This window comes from Eschrichtius robustus, chromosome 6 (assembly GCF_028021215.1).
Source record: "Eschrichtius robustus isolate mEscRob2 chromosome 6, mEscRob2.pri, whole genome shotgun sequence".
Lineage (NCBI taxonomy): Eukaryota > Metazoa > Chordata > Mammalia > Artiodactyla > Eschrichtiidae > Eschrichtius > Eschrichtius robustus.
The window spans coordinates 147,110,146-147,127,654 of NC_090829.1; the positions used below are offsets into that span (position 1 = coordinate 147,110,146).

At 50.0% G+C, this 17,509-nt stretch overlaps 2 protein-coding genes across 7 annotated transcripts in view; both read right to left on the reverse strand.

Annotated features, from left to right (window-relative positions):
• LSS (lanosterol synthase) overlaps positions 1–5,107 on the reverse strand; it is a 40,508-nt gene extending 35,401 nt beyond the window's left edge. Inside the window, exons 1-6 of one of the 3 annotated variants that reach the window (XM_068547235.1) lie at positions 4,370–4,458; positions 4,158–4,223; positions 3,723–3,876; positions 3,492–3,630; positions 1,318–1,426; positions 93–214 (exon numbers count right to left, since the gene is read on the reverse strand). In XM_068547235.1, coding sequence (XP_068403336.1) covers positions 93–214; positions 1,318–1,426; positions 3,492–3,570 — 310 coding nt within the window. In that variant the 5' untranslated portion in view covers positions 3,571–3,630; positions 3,723–3,876; positions 4,158–4,223; positions 4,370–4,458. Of the gene's footprint in view, positions 1–92; positions 215–1,317; positions 1,427–3,491; positions 3,631–3,722; positions 4,224–4,369; positions 4,539–5,004 lie in introns of those variants that run through there. The other 2 variants (XM_068547233.1, XM_068547234.1) reach the window with 2 other exon arrangements.
• A 6,470-nt stretch (positions 5,108–11,577) lies between these two features.
• Positions 11,578–17,509, reverse strand: part of MCM3AP (minichromosome maintenance complex component 3 associated protein) — a 42,981-nt gene continuing 37,049 nt past the window's right edge. For 3 of the 4 annotated variants that reach the window (XM_068547239.1, XM_068547240.1, XM_068547238.1), the window contains exons 27-29: positions 15,693–15,899; positions 13,258–13,408; positions 11,578–11,977 (exon numbers count right to left, since the gene is read on the reverse strand). In XM_068547239.1, the coding sequence (XP_068403340.1) occupies positions 11,819–11,977; positions 13,258–13,408; positions 15,693–15,899 (517 nt within the window). In that variant the 3' untranslated portion in view covers positions 11,578–11,818. The remainder of the gene's footprint in view (positions 11,978–13,257; positions 13,409–15,692; positions 15,900–17,509) is intronic. The other variant, XM_068547241.1, reaches the window with a different exon arrangement.

Below are 17,509 nucleotides of genomic sequence, written 5' to 3' on the forward strand. Positions count from 1 at the left end.
AGGTGCACCTTTCTATTTCCCATTTTCGAGCACTCATTATGCTGAGGTAACGTGAACTCTTTATTACGTAGCACGTGCCATGCAGGGTGTACCTTTCTTGTGAAGAATATTCCGGGCTCGCACCAGGTCGGGATCGTCAGGCCCCACGCCCAGAATTCTCAAAGACACATAGTTGAGCGCAGTCCCAAACACCGTGGACTTGTCCTCAATGTGCCTACAGGAGCAGGAGATAGGTGAGAAAATGACGTCTTCCATTACTTGTAAGAAATTAAGCAACGCTTCCATTAAATTTCCTCAGCAAATCAAGAATGACATAACAACAAGAGAAACATCCAGAACAGCCATTCTCCAGTAAGAGCTCCTGCACCTCCATGACAACTGAGCAGTTCCAAAACTGCCCTCAAGTGACTTTCCTGGCGGTCCAGTGGTTAAGACTCCGTGCTCCCAATGCAGGGGGCGCAAGTTCGATCCCTAGTGGGGGAACTAAGATCCCGCATGCTGCAGAGCACAGCAAAACTTCCCGTCCCTGTCCGTTTACTTCCCATGCCTGAATCAACATGACCCCAGGCAGTGGCCCACAACAGACCCTATATCACTACGGCCCACAGAGCAAGCTCCAGAGGCAGCATGCCAGGGCAGGCGAAGGCACTGGTGAGACCTCAGGTCTGTCCCAGGACCCAGATGGCAAAGAGCTGGGATCTCAAGCTCGAGATGCCCACGACCCCATCCAGGAGGCAAGCAGGGCTGAGCTGTCCTCCTAGGGTTCTGTAACGAAGGCTGGTGGTGTGGAGTTAGCCAGCCCAGGAGCGGCGCATGTCCTGGTTGCAGGGCAAGAAGCACCAGGGCCCCACAGCCAGGTGGGCAGGCAGTTGACCACCTTGGGACAGGGCCCTGCTCCCAGAGCAAGCGACACCACAGAAAGGCAGGCTGAAACGTGGGGAGAACTGCCCGGCCTGCCTCTCCCTGCTGCCATCGCAGGGTCAAGGACAATTTTCTTCTGCCTTACTGATGACAGCAAATGGTTTTCACTGTGGTATATGGGTCTCAGGAGTCTCTCAATCAGTCATGAAACTCATTACAACACGAGCTGCAAAACCAAGGCCTGGAAAGTGAACAGGCCCATTCTGAGAGCCCCAGGGAAACCCGGACCCAGCCTGCACGTAGCCTGCAGCCCATCTCCCTCCTGACAGGCTCTCCCCGCCCACCCAGGGCCAGAGCTACAGTCACCCCACCCCTTGACAGGTGCATCTCCCACATAAGAACAGGTGTGCACATGCATGCGTACACACGCAGCGACGCAGGGTTGGGCAGACTCACAGGCCCCAGCCGCCATCAGGAAGCTGCACAGACCGCAGGTACCGTGTAATCTCTTCTCTGTATCCAGCCGGCAGAGGAATGTGCGCCACGTAGCACGTGATCAGGAGGCCTGTGCGGCAGAAAAGATACTCCTCAGCAGGCACTCAGCACTGCTAAGCCCAGGCCCCATTCCTCCTGAGAACCCCAGGTAACAGGCAGCTGTCCGCTAGGGTCTCCTTCCTGCGGAAACAAGCCTGGGAAGGCTATTACTCCCGGCCCCATCAGGGACTTTAGAACTGGGGCCCCAGGAGTGGCAGCAACAGCACACATGACACGTATCACACGGGGCGTGCAGAGCCCACCCAGCCACTCCAAGGTCCCGCACTACTGACGTGCCTACTGGGAAAGAAAACACTCAACGGATCATCCCTGGATGGGGTAGTTTACTCGCTTACATTTACATTTTCCTGTTTTATTAATTTTAATAGCACACATCACTTTGCAAGATGGACAACGATAAATATTACGCGCAAAGAACCTTCTGTTCCCAGCCTAGCCCTCCTGAGCATGGTGTTCACAGGCCCCCCCCCGCCCCCCCGCCCCTCCACCCTACCCCGGGCCTAGGCTCCATCAGCCACGTGCCCATGGCACTGAGCACGCGGGGTCTCAGGCAGGCCCCAGCAACAACGTTTCATGGAATGGATGCCCAACTATGGCCAGAGGCATGAGAAGCCCCAGTAGACACACCCACACAGACACACTCTGGAAAGGCAGATAGATATGGAGACACCACAGAGGTTCACAGAAAAAAGCCCATCCTCTTTCATAACAGGTATGATGCTGTCAAGACAGGGAAACACAAAAGCAGGAAGCAGAGCCGGTGTCTTCCCCATTTTACAGGCAAAGAAACTGAGGCACAGCCCCTAAGTGGTGGGGCTGGGGCCGGAGCCCAGGAGGTCCAACCCCAGAGTCAGGGATCACCACAGTGATGCTCAATGCCACACGGGCCACACAGAGTCATGACCTCCAGGATCATTTGCCATATTAAAGCAGAAAAAGACCGGTCAAACTTCAGCCAGCCATGGAAGAACCCTGAGATGGCACCCCCAAACAGGCCAGTGTCCACCTGAGAAAGATGGCCTGTCCAGAGTCCAGAGGGAGAGAGGAAAGCCCCAACCTACAGCCTGCAGAGGGCAGGTGGGGCAGCAGGCTGAGCCCAGAGCTACAGCAGCAAGCACAAACCAATGCAGTGTCCCCATGACCAATCACCACTGAGTGCCTGGTGCCATGCACATGTGACCAAACCCAATCCCCACGATCCCCACATCACAGATGAGTCAGCCAAGGCATGGTGAAGTCCTGCCACCTTGCCCAGGGTCAGAGCAAGCCAGTGCAGTCACTGCTTCCCCATGAAGATCCCTGGGAAAAGTCTCAACAGGCTCCAGGTCCGACCAAGGGAAGAAAGCCCAAAGCCTTGCCCCCAAGCATCAGGCCCCTGGGTCCCTAGTCAGGAAGATGCAAAGCTGTACAGTCCAGCAGGCAGCAGGGCTTGGAGTCAAAGCAGAGATGGGAGCTGGATGGACTCCCAGTGCGACTCCCACTAAAGGAAAAGGTCCTTCTGCATAAACTCAGGGAATTTTCCGGATTACAAAGCTGAGCATTTCTTTAGAGAAACATTCCCAGGATGCAAAACAGACCTGTCTAGCCAAACCAGTTCAGCACCCAGGGGCTCCAACTGCGGTCCTCCTACAACTCACCAACCCGCACCTACAGGTCCCATCTGAGCTCTCCCGGCCAACACTTCAGGTGAGTTCACACACACAAGCTGCCTACACAGGACTTAAAAGATTCCTACCCACCTCTGCACCTTGGCATAGGCTAGGCCCTCCACTGACGCCCCTGCTCTGCACTGGGACTCAAGAGCCCCCCCTGGCCCCCACAGCACCCCCCGCTTCCTTTTTCAGAACGCTAGCTAGCTGAGCCTTCGCTCCCATCCCCTGGCAACAACAGCAGGACCACTCAGGCACAGGGTGCAGGGCAACCTCCCCGGCCCTTTTCTCTGTGAGCTCCCAGTGTGTCACCTGTCCACTCATTCACACCTCAGACGTTCACCCAAGGCCTGAACCAGATCAAGCCAAGACGCCAAGGATGCCCCAGGGGGGCCCCGCCCGCAGGCCACGACAGCACCCTCCTACCTGGCAGGAGGAAGAGCGGGCCACCGTAATCACCGGCCCAGTGCCCGTCCTCAGCCTGCAGGGCGGCGTAGAACGTCATCCCATTGAGAGCCCCCTCACGGGCTGTGACGGCTTTCGGCAAGTCCTTGAAGTGACTCCTCTGCCAGGAAGAGAAAGGAGTTGAGAGCTCAGTGGTCTGCAGCCAGGCCAGAGGAGCCCTTGGCACTTCGAGACCAGTTCAAAGTAACAAACCTGAACTGCTTTGAAAGTTTCAGCTGTTTCAGTCAAAGGCCTAAAACTCTGATGACGGCATTGCCAATCTTAGCAAATGAATGGTTCCACATCCTCGTGGTTCTGCGTTCCAGTCACACATTTGCAAATTTCTTCACAGCTTCTCCAAGACATCCTGAGTGGAGCAGGTGCCCACGTGTGTGGGGCGGGGCACTGATGCCCACCCAGACCTGGAACTCAGGCCCCCCTCGGGCAGGGGCCACGGGATGGCGCAGTGACAGGGAGACCCCATTTCTATGTCACGCTCTCTAACTAACTGAATTTCTCTTATGAAACTCACTAGATCAGAAACTTCTTTTTCTGAACAAAAACGAAGTTAGAGCAGTTTCTTACACGCGGCTTAGTGATAAAGGGATTGAAGCCAAGGGGCCCACTCACTTCACGCTCCATCTTTACCTCGATTAACTCCGGCAGGAACCAGCTTTGGCGACACGAGACACAGGTGCCCAGTACACATCCCTTCTGTTTTACCAGAGAAGAAAACGCCCTTCACGTCTAGCTGTTTAAAGCTCCCTACTGGCTCCCGGTGCCCACTGCTAAGAAGGGAGGCAGGCGGGTGTCTGGTGGCGTCCCAGACCCCGCACGTGGCGAGCAGAATCAACACTTACGGTGTCCAGGCCCAGTAAGTGAGCTTCCAGGCCAGACTGCCCTCGGCCAGGGTCTTCTTCTCCTTGGAAGTATGTCCACGTCTGCCTCCCCCTCTCATTGCTGAGTCGCCAGCGGCTGAGGTCGGTGGCGGGCTCTGTCTTATAGGGTCCCCCTCTTCGGCGCAGACACCTGGAAGCGATCATGCTCAAGTGACCTGCTCGCCAGGTCAGAGGCCAGAGGCGCAACGAACTGCCCGTTTCACCCCAGCGACCTGCGAGCAGACCACTGTTTCCCTTACCTTGAAAAATAAAAACCCTCTTGGCGCGCTTCTGCACCTAAACACCGCGCCATTATTTCTCCGGGAGAGGAGACACATGCCACAGGGACCGCCGCCCACGTCCCAGTCCCCACCCCGACCCCCAGCCCCACCCGGCTCTCCTCGGCCCGGCCCCAGAAGGTCCCCGGGCGACACCGCCGAAGGAGAGCCTGCCCCGCACCGCCCCTCACCGCCCCCAGGGCCGGTGCCGCAGGTCTCCACAGACCGCGGGCGAGGCCGGACGGCGCAGCAGCCTCGCTGGAAGCCCCCGACCCAGTGAGACCCCCTCCGCGGCGCCCCCGACCGCGCCCTCCCTTCTCGAGGGGCGCGGGAACTCACGTGCCCTCCGTCATGACCGCCGCGCGCTCCCGGTTCCCCTCAGCCTGCGCCCCGCAACCGGACCAGCCACCAGCCCGCGAAGGCCTTCACCTCTGCAGACCGGAGAACGCGATGGGAAGATGACCGCGCAGCCAATCAGAGCGCGGTGAGGGTGGGTCCGGGGCGCGGCCGGCTAGCTCAGTGGTGGAGCGCGACGGTCTGAGCGTTGGGGGCGGGGCCGGGGAACCTTGACGGAAGCGGGATCTGGGGGGCGGGGCGTTGAGTGGGCGGGACTGGGTGGGTAGGCGGGGCTTGGTGAGTGGGCGAGGCCGGGAGGGGCGCGACTGCCAGTCACGCCTGCCGCCGGAGGCTGTCAGCCTCGGAGCGACTTGTGGGGCGATGCGCCAGGACGAGGCCACCAGGGGGCGCCTGAGACTGAATGACACTTGGGGAGGGTCCCACCTGAGGCCGGAAGGCAGGGGGTCTGGGGAGCGGCTAGTGCCCTTGAGGAAGAGCCAGAGGCCGGAGGCTGTAGGTGAGTGAGTGAGGGGAGACATGGCCGCGAGGTCCCGCGGAGGGCGCGACGCGCGGGGGAAAGGCTTCCGGGGGGAGAAGGGGCGCTGGCGGGCACCTGAGAGGAACTGACAGGAGAGAGCTGCTGGGAGGGCAACTGACAGGAGGGGAGATGACACCAGAGGGGAGATGGCAGGAGAGGGAAGGTAACAGCAGAGGGCTGGCAGGAGGGGAGAGGGCAGGAGAGGGGCTGACAGGAGGCGGAGGGCAGGCTGGTGCTGACAGGTGAGGGGCGGTGCATCTTCAGGCAGGCTGAAGGCTTTGCTGTGGGGCTTTCGAGGTAGCGGTGCCAAGCACCTACTGGCCCTGGGAGGGAGCCACGTTGGGAGAGCTTGTGCCACTCAGAGAGAGCCCTGCAGTTTTGCGGTCCCGGCGAAGTAAATGTGGAAGGCCTGGACTGTAAAGGGAAGCGAGAGAAAGATGGAGAATGTGCTGAAAGGACTGGGGGTAGGTCGGGTGGGGATAAAGTGGTCGCAGGGTGTGCAGCAGGAACCAGGGGCTCCGGGGAGTTGGAGGAAACTGTGCGGACACTGAGGTCCCAAAGGCGGCTCTGCAGGAACTCACGGACAGCCCCACCATTTCTTCATCTTCCCCACAGAAGCCCTGACATCAGGTCACAGCTTCCCCAGTTAGGTGAGTGTTTCTGTGCCCATCCCTGAGTCCTATCCCCATGCCATGAACCCCACAAGCCAGGGGGCAAGGGGGGATTTGCAAAAGGAAACACACATACACCTTCCCCCAGTGGAACATCAGGCTGTTAGATGGTCAGTAAAGGACACTTACCTCTTCCTATCCCGGTTCAGAAACCAATGAAGAGACGCAGCAATAAGAGGTTTGGATATCAAAATACCAGCCTTGCTACAGAGAAGAAACTAGTTTGGAAGACATGGCTTAGACTGACGATCAAGATGGCTAGCTACTTCCACCTCTAAATCAGACACATATACCTCCCAGCCTCTGGCCCAGGGGGACAACGGCAGCTTCCACAGAGCTGCCCCACCGAGCAGCATGCAGCCAGGTGCCAATGAGAAGATGCCTGTCAGCCTGCTGACCCCAGGAAGTGTACCCAGAGGAGCCTGAGCACGCTTAACCCTGTCTGTTCTCCCAAATTCACCAATTCACACTTCCCTGGGAGAGGGGGAAAGGCTGGAAGTTTTTCTCCAGGGACGTCCCTCCAGTGTGGAAACACAAAGCATGGGAATAAGGGCTCCAGCCTACATGAACATCTCAAACTCTGACTCTGGTCAAGCTAAGGGAGGAAATAGGTTTCGCTTGGAGCAGAATTTGAGTTTTGATATTTTACTGGACTGGACTTTTTATGAGCAAAACAATAATCCTCTTTTAAAAATTTCTAAGATAGGAAAAACCTATAAAATCTATCTGAGAATCACAGATGAGAGTTTCTAGGGAGAGTCATCAGAAAAAATAATGCTTCTCTCCACTTGCACCCTACCAGTTCCTGCTCGTCCAAGAAACAGGACACGGAAGACTCTGAGGTTTTTGGCATGGACACCTGGGCATATGATAGTGTCATTTCTAAGGTAGAGAAGAAGGTCTGGGGAAAACTTTCAACTTAGATTAGGGACATGTTAAGACAGAGATGCCCATTAGACATTCAAGTGGATAGGCTGAGTAGACAGGCTGGTATTCGGGAGAGAAGACAGAACTAGAGAGAGGAACTTGGGAGTCGCCTGTTTTCAGGTGATGTTTGAAAACATAAGACTGGATGAAATCAGCTAGGGCGTGAGTGTTCCAAAGAGAAGAATTTCCAGGATCAGTCCTAGGGCACCAACCATTTCCAACCTAGAGGAGGAGAGGTGGCCAGAGAGAGGAGAAAAACTAGGGGAAGGTGGAGTCAGGGAGGCCAGGTGAAGACATGGTGATCTGTGCAGAGATTTTAAAGGGATTGTAAAATGAGGTCTGACGATTGGCGACTAGATGTGGCAAGACAATTTACTGGTGACTGACAGGTGCAATCTCAGGAGATGTGAGAAGAAAAGCCCAGAAGTAGTTAAAAAGGGTTGGGGGGGATTTCCAATTAAACATGTCAGGCTGAGCACAGGCATTAACTTCCGTTTCCCACCTAAACCCTACATACATAAAGTAATGAAAGAGATAAAAATGCACAGTAGTGAAAGAATGGGAGAGGAAGCACCAGTAAATGAGAGAGGTCAACAAAATTGGAGAGGCCAGGAATGCAAGGAGGAGTACTCACTGCCTTAGCAAGCCAGAGGAAGCTGCAACCCATTGTCGGGGTGAAGCCATTGAGGAAAAAAAGACCATTCTTGCCCGTGAGCCCCAGGAAGGTGCAGAAATTAGAACTGGTGTAAAGTTTGAACAAGAAGCAGTCTGACAGTAGACCCCTTCCCCTACCTGGACGGAAGCCTGCAGCAGTGGAGTCAGAGCAGGTGTGAACTCAGGCACAAGGCATAGCTGAGGGCCACTGAAAGCAGGGTGTTGAGTGAAAGTCTCCACTGTTGTGGCAGTTCCACTTCTCCCACTCAGCCGTATAGCTCCGGGCAATAGGAGGATTTCTCTGGAGCAAATGGCCCTCCCCCAAAAGACCTCCAAACATTGGCAGCTGGGACCCAGTGGAAAAGCAGAGAAGCCTATCAGCTGGCAGGCTGTATCTGTTGGCACAGAGCTTCCAGCAAGCTCCTCAGAGCCCCATCATCAACATGAGCCAAACATTTGAGGAAAACCTCTACCACGAAAGGCAACGAAACACAAAGAAAAAGGAAATTTTTTTTTTTTTTTTTTTTTGGCTGCGTTGGGTCTTCGTTGCTGCGCGCGGGCTTTCTCTAGTTGGGGTGAGCGGGGGCAACTCTTTGTTGCGGTGCGCGGGCTTCTCGTTGCGGTGGCTTCTCTTGTTGCAGAGCACGGGCTCTAGGCGCGCGGGCTTCAGTAGTTGCGGCACGTGGGCTCAGTAGTTGTGGCACATGGGCTTAGTTGCTCCGGGGCATGTGGGATCTTCCTGGACCAGGGATCGAACCCGTGTCCCCTGCATTGGCAGGCGGATTCTTAACCACTGCACCACCAGGGAAGTCCCGAAAAAGGAAATTTTGAGAAATGGAGATGATTGAAAGTTGTAGAAGAGGACTTTGACAAAAACATGTCCTCACAGAGATAGATGGTTCTTGTTTCGTGAGTGCAACATCCTGACATACTCTTTCCCTCCCTGCCTTATTTTTTTCTGTGCTGATCACCAGTTAGCATACCAAATGTTTTGCATAATTATCTTGTTTATTGTCTATCTCCCCACTAAAATATAAGCTCTGTGAGGGCTGAAATTTGTTTCATTTGTTGCTATATCCCCAGCACCTGGAATAATGCCTGGCATATAGTAAACATTCCAAAAGTATATACTGAATAAATGAATGAATTAACAGGAGTTGTCTCTAATAAGAAACATTAAGAAAAAGACTCTCAGAAATTAAAAATATGGCAGCAGTTTAAAATGTTTTAAACTTTTTTTATTGAAGTATAGTTGATGTACAATATTATATGTTACAGGTGTACAATATAGTGATTCACAATATGGTAGCAGTTTTAAAATCACTAGAACAGGGAGATAGAGAAATTTTAGAATAGGAGGATAAAAAGATAAAGATATAAAAAAATTGAAAAGAAAATTGGAGCATCAATACAGGTAGTCAAACATCTGAATATTAGGAGTTCCAAAGGGAAACAGTGGAGGAGAAAATTGTATTAAATAATTTCCAAAAATTCCCAGAATTGGGGAAAATTTTCTGGATTGAAAAAGCATGGGAGAATATTTTCTAAAGATGCCTGCAAAATCTCCCATCTCACGTGCTCTTTTACAATGTGGTCTTACCACTCATCCCCACTGAGAAGTAGGACCTATGTCCTGTCCCTTGAATCTATAACCAGATGCTTGTAACCAATACAATGCAGTGGGAGTGATCCTGCACAGATTCCAAAGCTGGGCTTGCATTTCGCTCACTGGGGCACTTGCACTTGGAGCCCTGAGATGCCATGTGAGAAGTCCTATCTGAGGCCACCTTGCTGTGAGGAAGCCAAGCCACATGATGAGGTCACATATAGCTACTCAGGTCGAAAGCCCCAGCTGAGCCCCTAGCCAACAGTGCAACATCACCTGCCCACTATGTAAGTGAGCTGTCTCAGACATCCAGCCAGAGTCAAGACTTCAGATAATCACAGTCCCAATACCTGCAGTCAATACCTGACTGCAACTGCATGAGAGATCCCAAGAGAAAGCTGCCCAGCCTATCCTTAAAGCTGCCCAGCCTATCCTTCCCAAATTTAAGCTATGGTTGGGGTAGTTTGTTACATTGCAAAAACTACTGGAAAAAAGCACTACAACGTGCTGAGCACAATAAGTTCGGCAGGGAATAGGGGAGGCAAACCAATACATCAAGCATGTTGTTGAGAAATTTGAGACCACCAGGGATAGAGATGATCTTAAAACTCCCAGTAACAAAAAACAAACAAAAACACAGAGGAATAATTTCCAATGTAAAATTCTACTTCCATTCAAATGATGAATCTAATGTAAGGGTAGAAATAAAGACCTTTTAGATATGCAAGCTCGGAAGGCTCTAAAAGATGAGCTCCATCAAAATGAGAAAGCAGACCACAGAAGAGGAAGATATATGACTCAGAATCCAGGAAACGTCCAAGGTGGCACAAAGACGGCGGGTGGGGGGGGGGGTCCCAGCGGTTCATTTCCAAAAGAAAATGGAGCTAGCATATTACCTGAGGCACCTGAGTGTTGGGAGGAGCTTTACACTTAGCGAGGAGAGGTTTGGGTGAAGTAGTGCTAGGAACACAGAAAACCAAGCAAATGAAAAAGCAAGGCAGTTGACTCCAGGTACAACTGAAAGTTGTACCTAAAGGAAATGTAATCATAAACCAATACAGGGCTCGATAGCAAACGGTATTAATACAGTCATACTGAACTCTGAATGCAGATTTCAGCTAACATCTTAAATCGTTTTGGGAGACCAGTGGGAGAGGAAATGTAGTATGCATGTGTGGGTGATACACGTTGCAGAGAGGATAGTATAAGAGAGCTGACTCATTTTCTATTGTAGGAAATCAACAGATAATGTTTAATATCGAGATTAAGAAATAGCATTACTTAAGTCTTTACTGATAAACATGAAGTTAATCACTGAAGAAATCCCTAAGAGTTGATTAGTGTTTGTTCTGGCGGATGCAGGGTTTGGCTGGTAGATTTGGTGGTGGTAGGATGAGGAAGCTCTGTTCCTGGTGCTTCTTTTTTCTCAGTGAAATAAGAAGCAGGTCATCATCTAGGAATGTTGTAGATTTGAAGAGAAGAAGAAGATATGAAATAGTTTTCTCAGAGAGTCTAGGGGATGTGGGATAGAGTAGGGAGATGCTGAGTGCCAATTTAAGACTGATGGTCATACTCAGCATCAAGTCTATTAATACCTCTTTCTGTATATGGCTCAAATGTCTCCCTTCTCTCCACACCAACTGCTAGCAGACTCAGGATTGTACCCTCTTCTTTCACCTGGACGGCTGCAGCATCCCCCTTTCGAGACCCACTGCTTGTCTTGCTGTTGTTCCCCATATGCAGTTTCTGAAACAAAATGTGACCAGATCACTTCTCTGCCTAATATCCTCCAATAGCTGATTCCCATAGCACTCACAGTAAAGCAGCAAGGGTCTCGGCGGTCTGGCCTATCCCCTCACTTGGCAGTAATACCAAACTGGCACCTCCAGGTTTTCATCACATCCTCTCGGGTATACCCCTGCACTCCTCTCCAAGAATTCTGCTCTGTCCTCCGCCCAATCCCCTTGTCTCCCCCTGCTTCCAATCCTGGCACATGCCCCGTGCCTCAGAGAGCTACATACATATACAGTTGGCTCAGTACATCTGTTGGCTCTCTGAGGTGTGAGCTGGGCAGGCCTGGTGGGCAGGGTCCCTGCACCTTATTCATCCCTGCACTACTGATTCTGGCACATCAGGGACTGCCACTGCTGCTAAGACAATGAATGACCACCATTACACACTGAAATGTAAGAGCACGTGTTGGCGGACAACAGAAGAGATCATGAAAACAGGTAAGAGTATCAAAGACATTACACAGGAGAAAACAGCCTTTCATTCTGAAAACTGAGGAAGACCTCATTAGATATTCCAGTGGTTTATTTGCATGATTAATAATCACATTCCAACATGCATCAAGCATCTGAAAGTAACATTATTTTGAGTAAAAGAAAATCTTCTAGACCCTCTCTCAGGTCCAGCAGCTCAAATGTCCACCATGTCCAGTAGTGCAGAGAGATGGAGCTCAGAGGCAACGTCCTCTTCCCTTGAACTCCAGATCAGCCTTTCTAGGTGCTTCAGCCGTTCGGTCAGCGATGTGCCTGTTGCCTCTGACATCTGCAGTTGCTCCCCTGTCCTGTCATTCTATTTGAACAAAAAAAGAAACTAAAAATAGTTTTGGGATATCCACAAGCCAAGATATATTTTCTTTAAAGGCACTAGATCTGACTCATGTTAGAAACCTCTTCTGGGGCCTGCTAGGCTCAACAAACCCGTCTCTTGGCATCTATCACACATCCTTCCAGCCCCTTCCAGCACATACACATACAGCTGGCATCATCTGCCATGGAATGTTTCCTCTTCTGATTCTTTATTTATATTTTTAAATTTTATTTTCTGGCCGTGCCGCATGGCATGTGGGATCTTAGTTCCCCTACCAGGGATCAAACCCACACCCCCTGCATTGGAAGCGCAGAGTCTTAACCATTGGACTACCAGGGAAGTCCCTCCACTTCTGATTCTACCATGAACAACTTTTAGTCGTTTTTATAAGATACTGTTATCAAGAGCTACGAACTATTCCATCATATGTATTGTAATCGCTGAACCAGACTCTCATCTTTGGATGTTTAGTTTCCACTTTTATGTACTATAATTAATGCTACAGTGAACAAAAATACATTAACTTTTGTCATCAGTAATTTCTTTAAGGCAGAATTGTTAAGTCAAAGAGTACAAATATTTTTAAGGTATCTGCCAAACTAATAATTGGAAATAGTATGTCATCTTAATTTCTTTTTCTCCGCAATTGAAGGGCTTCCTAAAAGCCAATCCAGGAGCATACATTTTGCCTGTCCAGCATTATACATATAAACTCTGCTTTTGTTTCTTTTATCACTGAAGGAAGAATGGTGAGGTAGAAAGACCTTGAGCTTCGGAGCCAGTTGGGTCTGGCTTTAAAAAGCAGCATTGCCACTGACCAGCTGAACACTCTTAGGTGAGGCCCTTGACTTCTGTGAGCACACCCTCCTCATTCATTAATTTTCCTTAGGGAAAATTAATACCAGAAGGGAGGTCCGGGTGATGCCAAAGCTTGGACAGTATGTGCTCCATAAACCGAACCACTGTTGTCACCTCTGTTTTTCTCCTCAAAACTTTACTGCATGTCAGCATAACACGGTTATGGGTTTTGTTCAGTTCTTAAGCATGTTTCAATTCCATTCTTCATTCATTTCATAAGCAGAAACTGAGAATTAGTTGGGCCACTATAATACTGACAGATTAAGTTTAAGAAAATATCTGATTTAAGCTAATAATTTATTGGTCATCATGACATCATACTATGACTCGAGACATTACTTTTTTCCCAGTCATTCTCTCAGTTGTTAAGTCTAATATAGATGTCAAATGTACTCTCTTCTCACCTGAAGGCTAGTAGTTGTAGATGTTTTCATCACAGGTTCGATAGTCTGAGGCAGAGACACCAGAGTATGAGGAAGGTAGAGTGGAAGGGAAGTTGAATCTGTAAATGCTCCCGAGTCCTCTGACAACCACTGCTGAAGTTGATCTGCAAACCTGAAACATTTGAGCATTAGGAAGCAAAAATTTAACTATCACTCACTTTTCTCCTATATATGCTTTAAATTTTTTAAAGCTTCGCTTTTTACTAAGGGTGGAACTAAGTTATGACATCAACTAAGAAGCAGAAAAGCACCGTTTAAAAAAATTTAGTATCTTCTCTTTAACTTATAAACCTGATTTATATTTAAAGAAAAAGGTGGCATTTATCCAAAACAACTGGTTTTTAACAGTACTTGTACTTCTCTCATTTGGTTTATCTTCTCTGGCTTATTTTGCTATTATGTGTCTATAATTAATTTGTATCTCTTTGGATTATCCAAAATGCACGGATTGCTGCTTTAGTTTAAAATTAACCCAAAATAACATCGCACTGCCACCTAACATACTCCAGAGCTGTCCACTCCATATACTTGTTTTCTAAAGAAAAATAATCTGATCCAAACTGCTTAAATGATACAGACCTAGGAAAATCTACTTTTAGAAATCATGACACATTCATTCACTCTCCCAACACATCTTTATCAAGGCTCCACCAAATGCTAGGCATCATTCTGGGTACCAGGGACACAGCACTGAGACAGAACAGACAAGGCCCAGCTGGAGGCAGCTGACACTCTAGTGAGGGAAGACAAAGGAGACATCTGAAGACAAGAAAGACAAGGCAGAGACATGGAGACAGGGAGGACTGGTGAGATGGGTAAGGAGGTCCTCACTGAGCAGATGTGAGCAGAGGCCAGAAGTGAGCACAAGGTGGGCCACGGGGATATTAGGGGGTGGCTGGGAGTCCCAGGCAAAAGGAACGGCTAACACCAAGGCCTGCCTGTGCACTGCCTAGTATGATGCAGCAAGGAGCAGAGGTCAGAAAGGAAATGGGAGGTGGATCGCACAGGGCCTTGCCCCCTTGTGAGGGTTCTGCCTTTGATTTGGTGAGAGGAAGCCACTGGAAGGTTGTGAGCACAGGAGAAACATGACCTCTGCCTCACACTTGAAAGGCTCACACCAGGTCTGCTAAGACTGACTACAGACTACTGCAAAAATGGTCCAATTCTGAACATATTTGAACAGAGCCAATGGGATTTGTGGGTGGACTGGATGTAGAGGGGTGACTCCCGGGCGTCTGGCCTGGGGAGCTGGAAGGGTGGAGCCGCCACCAACTGAGACGACCACAGCAGGAGGGGCCGGTTGGGAGAAATCGGCAACTGGATTTGGGATATGTTAGCTTTGAGATGGCTACCAGGCATCCAATAGATGTCTAATGAAGAATTCAAGGAAGAACTACAGTATTCAAATCTGGAGTTCAAGTCTCAAGGTTTGAGATATAATTTGGAGTTGTCAGAATATTGACGCTTCTTAAAAAATCCATTAAACTGGATGAAATCCCTGGGGAGTCGGTGCAGCTAACACAGAGAGAAGGTCTGCAGAGTGAGCCTGGGCAGGTCGGCAGGAGGCGGGAGGGAACACTTGGGGCTGCTGGGGCCTGGGGTTCATGGTCAGTTCAGCCGTGTGCAGGCTGCAGTACCCTGACCACAGCAGACACCCTGGGGCAGGGATGGGCTGCAGAAGGCTGGGAAAGAGGACTGGAGAAGTGAGAATCACAGTTTTTGAGGAGTTCACTGTTAAGGGAGCAGAAACATGGGGGTGGTGACTAGAGAGGGAAATGGGGCCAAGACAGGGAGAAGTGGCAGCCTGTTTTCACGTTTGTATGCTGATGGGCGAGTGAAGGACTCTCACTGGACTAGTGTCCTTGAGTGGGTGGGAGACGAGAGTCCAGCCAAGGGGAGGGGCTGACCTTGCCTACAGGCTGGACACGGAGGCTGCTGGAGAGGACGGGGCAGGGGGAGTCATGAGGACGACAGGGGAAACTCCCTTCTTGCCGTCTCTTCTTCCTCAGTAAAACCACGAATACGGGTGGTGGGAGAGGCAGAGGAAGCCCTGCTCCAGCTCCTGCACACCCGCAGTGTGGGAATGCACCAACGCCCAGGCTGGCCAGACGGGCAGAGCGCATGCCAGCCACGTGCCACAGAGGCTTAGTTAGCCAGCTACACTCACTCCCCACTAGGAGACTCAGGACTTTCAGTGATAAACAATCAACGAAACCGATTTCAAATAATAAAACAATCGAAGGCACACTATCAAGGGCACTGCCTCTGTCCTCAAAGAGCTTACCCTTCACACGTCTGACCTGCCTTCTTTTTTAAACAGTCTTGTCCCTGGGATCCTTGCTAACCCAGCATGAAGCGGCCTAAAGGAGAAAACGAACCCCGAAAACGGGCTTCACCTCTTGCTCTCCTCTTTCTCCAGCAGCAGGCTGCTGGACAGACACTGGGCCAGGAGCTCCTGGGCAGAGGCTCCGTGCATCAGGTCCTTGGTGCTGGGAATCCGCCCCTCTCGGCCATGCTCCACACCTCTCTTCCCTTTGCGGTGCCCGTGAAGTAACCGAGTGGGAAGCTTGTTTGCAGAAGGATGAAAAGACCTTATCCCCAAACTGTAAGTAAACGTTTTGAAATGCTTACGGTCAGGAAAGAGAGGGAGAAAGGGTTCCTCTGGCATCAGGTAGAGTAGGGTGCTTTGGGGTCAGGCACGGGCGCAGAGGGAGGACAGCCTCTGCCTTGCAGCAGCTTCCCCTCTCCTGGGCAGCAGGGCTCCCAAAGCTTCTCTACTCTTTTTGAGTTTTGCTTCCCATTCCAGGGTCATCAGCAGTCTCTGTTTTTCCTTAATACTGGCAAGGGTCTTATTTTTCACGTAGCTCCTAAATCCATCTGGATTTTTTTTTTTTTTGCTGTGATGCGAGGCCTGCGGGATCCTAGTTTTCTGACCAGGGATTGAACCCGGGTCCTGGGCAGTGAAAGCGCCAAGTCCTAACCACTGGCCCGCCAGGAAATTCCCCTGGAAGTAATGTTTACAGCAGCAGGAGACGAGGGTCTAATGCTTTTTCTAAACAGAGGCCAAAGTCTGTCCTCTCTGCATTAATTTCCCTCATTTGGCGTGGTACTTTTATCACATATGGTTCTGTCCTTGCACTTTCTATTCTGATCCATTTGTCTACTGTAACTTTATTATATGTTTTGAGATCAGGCTGAGCAGACCTTCCTTGTTATTCTTATTCAAAATTTTCTCAGCAATTGCTACACATTTTCTCATCCTGATGAATTCTAGAATTAACTTGTCAAGACCAGGCGGAAACATCCTTTTGGGCTTTTGATTAGAAATGCCCTGACTTCATAGTTTGAGAACTGACATCTTTATTGCATTGCGTCCTCCAGTCAGCAAAGCCTAGCCTGCCCCTCATTTATTCAAGGTTTTCTTTGCACCTTCAGGGCCCTGAGAATCCCCTTCACAGGGGTTTAGCACCTCTCCTGGTCAGTTTGTGTCCATATGTTCTAGATTTGTTGCTGCCGTGAATGAGAATTTCTGTACGTTGTAGGTTGATCTGTCTGATCACCTTGCTGAATGCTGAACAGTTCTAAGGGTGTGACTGTCGATGATCCTGAACTGACAATTTTACTGTCTGGAAATAATAGGTCTTCGTCTCTTGATATTTATGCCCTAAACTGGGCAGGGTCTCCAGGACAACAGTGAACAGCAGTGATGTCAGGGCAGCTCAAGTCTGGTTCTAACTTCAGTGTTTCTGATGTTTTTTACCAAGAAGCATGGGGGCTTTTTTAGTAGTTTTATGGTAGACAGCCCTATCAAGCTAAAGAACTTTTTTACCCAAGTTTCATAAGAAATTTTATCAGGAATGGGTATAAATTTTTTTCTTGGAGAGAGGGAGAAGGAATGGGTATAAATTTTAAGGAAAACTTTTCAACACCTAGTGAAATGATCGCTTATTTTTCTGTTATGGCAGCCAATTACACGAATAGATTTCTACTGTTGATATTGTATAGCATGGTATAAAGCGAGCTTGTGAGTTTTTTATGTACTGCAAAACTGCATGTGCCAACATTTTACTTAGTATTTTTAAACCAGGTTTGTAAGTGAGATCAGACAACAGCTTTCTTTTGTCTGCACTCTCCTGGTTATGTTACGACTTCAGGGTCAGGTTTGTCCAATAAATGCAATGAGATTCTTGTTTCCCTCTACTCTACAACAGCT